At 39.6% G+C, this 10131-nt stretch overlaps 1 protein-coding gene across 3 annotated transcripts; it reads right to left on the reverse strand.

The window, feature by feature from the left end:
• Positions 1-2083: 2083 nt before the first annotated feature.
• Positions 2084-9775, reverse strand: mtfr1l (mitochondrial fission regulator 1-like). Of its 3 annotated transcripts, XM_034078324.2 has the most exons (8): positions 9651-9775; positions 8423-8557; positions 8179-8286; positions 7948-8057; positions 6772-6983; positions 5664-6033; positions 4034-4195; positions 2084-3868 (listed from the first exon to the last, which is right to left on the reverse strand). In XM_034078324.2, exons 2-7 carry the CDS (start codon positions 8435-8437, stop codon positions 4078-4080), a joined length of 933 nt encoding a protein of 310 aa, XP_033934215.1. In that variant the 5' UTR covers positions 8438-8557; positions 9651-9775; the 3' UTR covers positions 2084-3868; positions 4034-4077. The 3 variants fall into 3 exon arrangements, with proteins under 3 accessions (XP_033934215.1, XP_033934214.1, XP_033934216.1); XM_034078323.2 differs by having other exon boundaries at positions 2084-4195; positions 9651-9774; XM_034078325.1 differs by having other exon boundaries at positions 2084-4195; positions 9669-9772.
• Between the last annotated feature and the right edge of the window lie 356 nt (positions 9776-10131).

Below are 10131 nucleotides of genomic sequence, written 5' to 3' on the forward strand. Positions count from 1 at the left end.
ATAATTTTCTGATAATGATGAGGCAATAGCCCCGCCTCTCCCCACCTCTGCTGCTCACCCCCGCGTCAAAGTAAACTGCACACTGAATTCAGATTATTTATCTTTCTCTCGATATGGACCTCAACGCGAGTGAAGTCTAATCTGACAGGACGGAGACACGCTCTGCTCACCTGCAGCTCCTCCCTCTGCAGCAAAACACACACTTCAAGTCAGATCATCACCTTTAGCTATTTTAATTACCTCTCAAACTACCTAAACTAGTTATAAATATGTTTATTTTTACTGTCGGCCGGGTCACTCATTACTGGATCAGCTGCTGCATGAGACAGACACTGACGCTGTCCGAAGAGAGGGAGGAAAAAGAGAGGCTCCGTGTATTTTATTATTATATTATATAGAGTCGTTATTCATTTGTTTTAAAGCTCAATAAATAACAAAGAAGACCTTTGACCGGCACTTTTATAATTTTGTCTGGAAGATTTAAACTTTAATACACGTTGACTGGCGAAAAACTCTGCCCGGTTCCATCGGCCCCCACCGCGGAGAATAAACAGAAGGGCAACCATGACAACCATGCTTCTTCGCTGCTTTTGTGGAGGAAGTTACAGCGCCACATACAGGCTCCTGCATATGTACTGCAGCTTCTCCAGCGGTTGGAGCTAAACGGAGCGGTCTCGTGTGGGCAGACACTATCCGGATAACTATTGCGTGTGGACGGAAGCTTGTTTGCGATTACGTTTGCGTTAATCCTATGCGTTTAGCCGTTTTCGTCCTCGTGTGGCCGCAGCCTTAATCTCAAATACTTGTGAGAAAAGAAATCAAGTTCAAGCATAAAGTTTGTGTTTTTAGTCCTAAATTAGCCTATTAAATTGTGTTTCCATTTGAATTGTTCACAGAGATACAACCAGAGAAAGGATGAATGTTTGAGCAACATGCTTACATTGTTGCTCTACGGATAGTAACACAACTTTAGTCCTGATATATTTTATATTCTATGGTCCAGACCAAAACAAAGTCATCCTTTTTTCCATTTTCACATTATTCACAGAAAACTAATAGTCATGCTGTTGTGAAAGGCAAGTCTAAAGCTCCAGGGAAACTTCAGTAACTGTCCATTCACGTGTCCTACCTACTAACCTGCTTTTGAAAAATTGTTTTCAAAAGACATGCAGTGAGGAAAATGTGCCAATGTCACTTAAAAATAAAGGCCTGTATTTATAGGAGCCTAATTCTGACTGAGCCCTATTAAATGAGCTCTCTACAGACATCTCCCTGTGTTCAAATAGGTAGAAAGTCCATTATTGAAGGTAAAGAGGGACAAAGTAGGCCAAGGACTGTAACAGAAAATAGACTGACTCGCTGAGGGGCCGGATCATCTCGGGAATGAACAGGAAGTGGAGATGGAAATGTGGGTTAACAATAATCCTCGAAATTACAGACACACAAGCGCAGGCCGCCGTGGTTTGACCAAGTGAAAATGTACTTCATGTTATGTCGCTGAGGTTTCGTTTCATACAGCCAGTTGTTCAATTTCCAGGCACATTAACATCCATAAAAAGGATAAAAGTCAAAGGTTTAGTGATGGAAGTGCATTATCATTGTTATTCATTTAGTATTTTCATTGTGATTGTTTTAACTCTCTTTCTTAAATAACCTCTAGTAGTTTTTTTACACATTCTGATTTTATTACATATTATTTTTTATTTATTTATAGAAGGACCATGCATACAAAAACATTAATCTCAGCAAAGAGAAGAGATGCAATATGCCAGATTATAGCTAATAGCTAATTTCCATCTGTGGTCCTCAGACAGACAATATAATATTGACATGTAATTCTCATTAATATATATATATATATATATATATATATATATATATTAATTGATCCACCAGAGTGTTGAAATCAGCTCCATCTGTATAGAAGTTTGTGTGATACATTTCAAAAGTCTTAGGGTGTAAATCTAAAAATTGCTCAGTCATAAAACTAACAAGTCTTACTTTGTTCACATGCGCTGCCCCCATGTGGTGATACTTGACACTGCAAGACCAAGTGGACTGTTCACAGATCAAATAAAAACAGTTCGTTTCAAAACATCAGCCAATCTTTATTTACAAGTCCTAACATGACAAAAGATAAACATACACACGTCGGTGGTGGACTCAACCCTACATAGAGGTACAATGGTTAGAAACCCTTGACAAACAAGAGAAACAAAGTCAATAAATTCCCTTTGGAAAATCCTCATTAACTAAATTCTCTGTTAACTGATTACCAGGACAAGTGAAGCGTTTGGCAGACTAAGCTGTGTAAGGTTCAACATCATAAGTACAGACACACGATATATTTAAACTAGTATATCTCCATTTTCTCAGCTAGATGGTGTTCAACAGTTTGTCAAATGAGGAAATTAAAAAAGGATCAAAGACAAGATGAAGGCCAAGCAAGACAATATACTTTGACTCCATTGCATACAGCGACACACATATGGGCACAATCTTGTTTCAATCTTTACAAAGCTCAATTTTTCAAACTTCAAAGCTACACTAAAGGACTCCCAAGTAAATAGGCATAAATGTGATAGAAAACAGAGTCGGAGTGAGGAGGTAAACAGACATAACAGCACGTCATTTCTTGTGAGGGGTTATCTTTAAACAAACATCATTCCGCATAACCACACAACTATGTTTTCCAACAAAAAAGTTGGAAAGAAGAGGATGGGGGGGGCACATTCAGGAAATAGCAGGCAATGAGTGATGGGCTGAGAAAAGCAAACCCATGGCACTTTGACTAATATGGGAATAAAAGCAAGCTTTGGAAAAAAAGGCAATACTGTAGATGTGTGTTAAAGAGTCAACCAGAATATTCATCATCATGACCCACACAAGCATTTTAGCCATGGCTTTTTCCAACTGCATACAGAATTATGTAGAAGCCCTCTTACTATAGCTTGTTTGTCTTTGCCCAAACTCAGATCACCTCTTTAATGTTGCATCATTATAAGGGGTTTTAGTTACTATACAAAAACAATCTACACCGGGGGAAATGTGTCTAAAAAGTCCTGTACATGCTTGCACCTCAATGACCGTATTTGAAACCCAAACAATGAAAGGTTCACATTTCACTGTCACTATAATTTTACTCCACAAAGTTCAAACGATATTATCAGCATATTTCTTCTCCTGTCATTTTGGGTTGTAAAATCAGTGTTGTGGGATTCAGTGACTATCAATCCAAATGTAAATCACAAACAAGAGGATACAAGGCTCAGTGGAACACACTGTTTATGCTGTGCACTGTTGTGAAAATGTGAACAGCAAAGATCTGGAGTTGTATTTTCCACACACACTGTGATAAGATACAGTACATATCTGCATGTACAATAGATCAGCTTGGTTTGTACATTAAGTATTTTCAAGTATGTTAAAGGACTTCTTGACACAACTGAAATGAAACAATTTTCTTGCATTTCTTCTGTAGAGAACACAAAAGGAACCAAGGATTTTTTTTAGCGGGTTGGACAATGAGCTATAGCGTAATAAAAGCAAGAAAGAAACTAAAAATCAATACAGCCTGAACACAGAGAAAGTTTCCAGGCAGCAGCCTGTTGGAAAATAAATGTAAAAGCCAATTTATTCAGAGGGAAATAAACTGGAGGCAATTATGCAGCGCAGTGCTGAAACCGATTACTACTAACAAGAGTGTTTTAGATACCCCTTACACTACGGCAGCACTGTGAGGCTCACATTTGGTTTTGAATGTCTGGGACCAAGTGTCCGTTTTGTTCTAGCTCTGGCAGACAGCTATTGCCTTGGGTCTGAGGAGAGAGGTCGTGGATCCATTGGTACATATTCCACAGGCAAAGGGCTACAAATAACAAGGGAGAAAACAAAAAACACAAACTAAGAACCCACAAGTGAGCTTAAACATTTTGCCACTGAATACATAACCGATGATAACCTCACATCACTTCAAGGTCTCATTAGACAAAATATAAAAAACAAATTACTCCACAATCCTATTCTGACTTACATGGAGCAGCAGGATCGGGTATTGACGATAAACATGTGATCAGGCTACTTCTGTTTCAAAGCGTTAGTATCTTCTTCTTTTAGGACAAACTTTTTCCTCAGAGCTTCTGAAATAAGAGAGGCCGAGTTCTCCTCCCTGAGGGACGTACAGCCTCTGTTGTACCTGCACACCCAACAGAATAAAAACACGTATGAGAGGTTACACTGTTATTTCACGGCATGTAGAAATATTAGCATATCAATAGGTTTAGAAGTACAGTTCAGCATTTTAGTAAATATGGCTTCCAAACAGTTAGATGGGAAAATTGATACCAGTTTTATATTTGTTTGGTAAAAATGACTTAGTGTAGGTCTATTAGTCTTTCCTATGACTTATAAGAGACATGAAAAATAAAAGGGTTGAACAATTAATCAATATTTTATAACAATCCCTTAATTGATTAGTACATTGTTTAAGTTGCAGTGGATGCAATATTTGTTAAAGCAAGTTTGAGCTAATTGTCTTTTGTTGTCCACAGCCATGGATAAATCAGATGCTCTGACAACAAAATCCCCAAAGGTGTTATCGGGGCTGGTAAGGGGTCCGTCAACTCTAGGGGTGCAACAACTAATCGACTTAATCGATTAAAATCGATTACCAAATTAGTTGCCAACTAATTCAGTCGTCGATTCGTTGGTGACGTCATCACGTGCGTTTTACGCGCCGTTAAGCTACAACATTATAGGTACTGGGGACATTTAAAAAATATATGTCGTGTATTATTGATACAAAAACATTATATCACAGTCTTAGTGCGGCCAGCTCGTTTATAATATGCAAAAAGACAAACAAATGCGTCTATGATGTATTTTCGATCAGACGAGATCTCTCTCCCTGGTCTGTGTGGGAGGGGGCGGGGCAGTTTACACACACGCGGCTGCTACATGCAGCAACACACACACGGAGGAGATGGCGGAGAGAACGCCGCTCCGAGGTGTTGTTAAACTTTACCCGTCTCGATGCTCGTTGTCAAAAGTGCAATAAGAGTTTAGCATGTAAGGGCGGTAACACGAGCAATTTATCTAAACATTTAGCAAAAGTGCTCCACATTCAGACGGAGAAATGCACCGGGTTCCACTGTCTTTCTAGCAGCTCTGTAGCCCCGTCCACGAGTAACGTTTTCACGTCAGGTGTTCTGTATGCTAGCAGTAACACACAGAGTTAACTACATTATATAAACATGGGGTAATGATTTGAGGTAACTGAGTTATTTAGTTTGTTAAAGTTTCAGCTATTCTGTTTACAGTTCTGTCATCACATTATTTATTATTTGCTAAAACACTGTTTCTTTTGATGTGAAATATTATTTATTTAATTTAAATGAAAAGCAATGTTCATTTTGTAAACAATTTGTTTAGTTAATTTAATAATATGTATTTTTTAATCAAGTATTCATCTTTATTGTCTTCATCGTTAGTTTCCACATGCCTAAAACAACCTCAAGCTAAATCTAAAAGTTGATGGCTAAATAAGAGCGCTTGAGAAATTGTGCAAGGCGTAATAGTCCGAATAGTCGATTAGTCGTTTCATTAATCGATAGATTAATCGACTATCAAATTAGTCGTTTGTTGCAGCCCTAGTCAACTCTTACCTTTCTTTGCTCATCTTCATGCGGTTCATGTCCTTCAGGATGTCCATAACATCAGCAAAGCTGGTGGACTTTGAAAGCGACACTGTATCCTCCTCTGCCTCCCGGAAATCCATGCTAGGTCTGTCCAGGTCAAAGGTCGCTGATGCCGTCATGGAAACAGGCGGCAGAGGGTCGGGGACAAGCTCTGACACTACAGAGATCACATCTTCCTCTTCTTCTTCCTCATCTTCCTCCTCTGTGACATCACTGATAACAAAGGAAGCGGCAGCCGCGGCGGCTGGCTGGTAGGGCGCCGCCTCGAAAGGCGCCATGGAGAAGCTCATACTGGTGTCGTCTGGGGAGAGCAGGTCGGGGGTCAGGGGGTTGGAGCCTGTTAACAAAAGAAGAGGAAGTTTGACTATGATAAATAACAGGGCAACTTGTACCACTTTTCACTTGATTTGAATGTTGTATATAAGTATGCTAGAGTTGTTTTCAGTGGCACTACTCCAAATTACAATCAATCAATTCCATTCCCCAAGCAGTGTTATCATTTCTTACGAGGAAAGCGTTCATTGTTGTAACCCTTCCCCAGATGCTTCTAGTATCACTCTACCAACCTCACAGCTTAAAAATATCATTGTTGGGAAACCCATGATACTTTCACTGAGCATAAAGACATGGACTATCTGAGTAAAATATTAACAGAATTAAGAAAGCTGGCGAAACAATAGTTTTTTTCAAGTACGCTTAAAATATGTGAATATGTGACACTTTCTCTTGATAACCCAGGTAAAATGTTAAACGAGTGACACACAATGGCCACTGACCTACAAACTGATGCCAAGATATCTTAGCATCAAAGAGCTTAAGGAGACTCGGGCCAGCTGACTTGGCAACAAAGGGATCAGTGTCACATGAAGACAGTACATCAGTGACACACAAAGCAATCTGATCAGCCCCCAATGTTCTGGGCAGCGTTATAAATCCTTGTCTGTAGAAACTAAGGATTGCCAAGTGTAACCAGTTGTCTCCATCAATGTTTATATACTATTGAAATCATAAGTCCAAACTCTACACTGGACAAGTGTATATTCTGTACACTTTCATTTTGACTTTGGTAACCTACCAGAGTCACTTGACACAATCTTGGCGATCTGTGAGCGGAGTCTGCTGAGCTCGTCCTGCAGGGCGGTCGTACGGTTCATCGCCGTCACCCCAGGCTTCCTGAGCCCCTCCAACCTCTTACCCTCGCGGCGGAAGTTAGGTACGGATGAGTTCCTGTGGAGCACCAGGAGAGGCGTGGGCCGCCATTCGTGTTTTAGAGGACGAGAGTCACTCCTGAAAAGAGAAGAGTGGGCGATCATTGTTACTGAAAAGTGATATTTATTTTATTGAGTGTGCTGGATGACATCTGATGTTTCTCTGTGCCTGCCAGTTTAACCATAGGGCTGAATCAACACCTGTCTGTGGGCTTAGATTTGTCTCTTAAATATTTGTGTGAACATAAAGATAATTTGTGTGTAAATATGTGATTTGTAAATGTAAAACACCATCCACAAATGCATTTCAAAGATTTCCAAACTCACAAATAAATGTGCAAATGTAAAACGGATCTGCAAATACGCAAAATATTTTTTCACAAATAAAAAAAAGATCTGTGAATACTATAATTAATTTACAAATAAACAAAAGGAATTTGTGAATATCTCTTTAACATTGACAACTTTCGATCAGGCATTTGTGAATCCATTTTATATTTGTCGACCAAAAATGCGCTTGTGGATCTCAAATCTCTGCTTGTGGATCGTCTTTTTACACACACAGAGTTTTGAGACAAACTTTCCGCCGGTCTCGACCGAAATCTGCTCGTGTCACTCGGTTATACTCGGAAACCACGTGATGGCCTGCCGATGACAACATTTCCGCATTTGAATGATTTTACAACATTGAATGTAGCCTTACTGTGAAGGCTGACCTAAATACGGTGCTTTTCTACAGATTACCTTACCACTGCACTGGTAAGGTAAAACTAGGCCGATTAATAAAATGTTATGTGCTGAGTAACTTTGACCCGCTTGAATGAATACACAAAAAATATGAAGAAAGAGCTATCTCTGGGCTGCTCATGGGGCTGCTTCGCTGCCAGAAGCCATTATGACATTGAATCTCGTTCTTTCTTTGGGCTGCTTTTGTGCACATGATGGAAGCACAGAGAGTGCATGATAATGCAGTTATAAATGAGTAGCTTGGCACAACTCCATAACCTTAGTGGTTGTCTCTTAGGGCGGGACAGGATATTTACCGCACTCTGGCATAGGTCTCTTCTTCATCTGCGGCAATCCAGGCTATGTCTGCCAAGGTAGGAACCATCGGGCCTTGAATAGGCCGAAGAGGCGGCAGACCCGGGAGTTCCTAAAGCACAAGGACATAAGCTAATGTTATATATTAAAACATTTATATTGTAATGAATAGAGGACCATACATACTAAAGAGATATATAATTACATACAGAGTGAAAGGATCATATATTTACCTGGAAACATGCCCTTTGTGGAGGCCTGAGTGGAAGAGTGGAGCCTATTTTTCTCACAAAACTGCGGGCGGATCCATGAGGCTTATTCTGCCAGATAGGAATAACTTCCTGTAGAGGATATCATAGAAAAACCCTGTTATTATACTTGTCTGACTTGTTTGCATCTGTGCACAGTGATGAAAGAGAAATGCAGTGTTAAATCCAATGGCGTTTAATAAAGAAATAAGCGAGGATGTAAACTTACTGTGTCTGTTTCCATGGTGATGGTGGTTGCACACCAATGGTTGGTGCTCGCAGTGGCTGAAGACAGAGCAGTTTAGTGGACAGATGCCATGTCAGTGTAGCCACCAACTCTTGGAATATAAATGAGGGAATACTTCTGTTAAGAGACAAGCAGAAGAACAACACTGCATTAATACACCCACCAACACAAAGATAAAATGGCACAAAAGTTATAGAATTGTTGTGATTGATTATCTGGACAAGAAACGTTTCCATGGCCTTTAGTCAAATGAATGAGGTGGGCACAGTTCAGACTTTTTTTGTATACAATTGTAATCTGTATTATTGGGTGATTATTGAAATACTTTTTGGCATAACTAACAATGTATAATTCAACACATGTTTTTTAAAGGGTAGTTTTGCGGATATCATTATGTTTAAAGCAGGAATAGGGTAGGGTATTCATACTAGAAAAATACATATGTAACGTTAAGCTACACACCAGGCAAACAAGACCAAATAAAAAAAGAATGTCAAACATTTATCTTTAAAAGGTCAGATCTCAGCTGAGGGAAATGGTACATATCCAAACAGAGGGCATAAACACTGAACTGTTTTATTATAGTGTAGAGATTGTCCCCGTTCAGGCACTGTTCTCTTCAAATGGAAATAAATATTGAACTGTCAAAACATTTAAAGAAAAACCGGTTTTTATTATGGTATAATTACGTACGAACACTCCGCAATTGTCACAAACAAATAAATGATATATAAACGCATATTGAAGGGTTTGGCGGTAAAAGGCTAGATAATGCTTGTACGACTTAATAATGTTACCGTGATGACATCAACACACGAAGGAGCAGAGTTACTATCATCAGTGCTAATATAGCTAGCCGTCAACTAACTAACAGCTGACATTTTAGACAGCTAGGCTAGGTTTGCTACACAGTGTTGATTATGTAGTTACAGTTTGCGATATATACCGTCACCGTTTATGAAACACGGTGGAAGACAGAAATATTATTTTAGAGTGATTTGTAAAGCTTGGTTCGGTTCATAATTGACCAGTAGCTACAGGGAGCAAAACCTATACATCCATGAGAAAAACACACAGTGACCGTCAGTTAGCTTTAGCATCTCCAATAACGGTCCCCTGGTTGACCCTCAACGGTAGAGTAACACCGCCATATTTCACTATTTCTCTTTTCCTTACAAAATGCAATTAACAGAGCAAGTGCAAAACTCACGGTAGATGATGACTGTACCTCGGAAAGCGGCGCCGTTGAATTATGTACGAGCAGCAGCTTCTCCTCTTCGTCTTTCAGACCCGAGTTGTTTTCGCGTATTAGGCCGGAAACCTGTGCCTCCCTTTCCTGTAATTTGATTGGCTTGAGCATTGAGCACCGGGAGCTTCCTTGTACAAGAGCGCCCTCTTGAGGTGGAGGCAAGCAGTGCAGAGTACAGGGTGCACCCATAGACTGTATAAAGGATGCACCTCAGACATCATGATAAACTTAATCAGTGAATCAATATTCTCTGATTCCAGCATAATCATTAATGAAAATAATTGGTAGCCTATATGTAGCTTTAATATAAGGGGAAAATGTACAAGTGTGATCCTCTTGCTATGTTTTTTTATGCTAATCCTCAGCGACAATTAGCCTGTAAAATGCTTCAGAAAATATGGAAACTATAAAGAAATGTTGGATTCTGCATGCAGATGAATAA

This window comes from Pseudochaenichthys georgianus, unplaced genomic scaffold (assembly GCF_902827115.2).
Source record: "Pseudochaenichthys georgianus unplaced genomic scaffold, fPseGeo1.2 scaffold_411_arrow_ctg1, whole genome shotgun sequence".
NCBI lineage: Eukaryota > Metazoa > Chordata > Actinopteri > Perciformes > Channichthyidae > Pseudochaenichthys > Pseudochaenichthys georgianus.

Coding starts and splice junctions, on each gene's coding strand:
- mtfr1l (XM_034078324.2), bottom strand. Junction 6,034..6,771: donor GATTGTGTCAAGTGACTCTG/GTAGGTTACCAA, acceptor TTTTGTTAACAG/GCTCCAACCCCCTGACCCCC. Junction 4,196..5,663: donor ATGAAGATGAGCAAAGAAAG/GTAAGAGTTGAC, acceptor TTGGGTGTGCAG/GTACAACAGAGGCTGTACGT.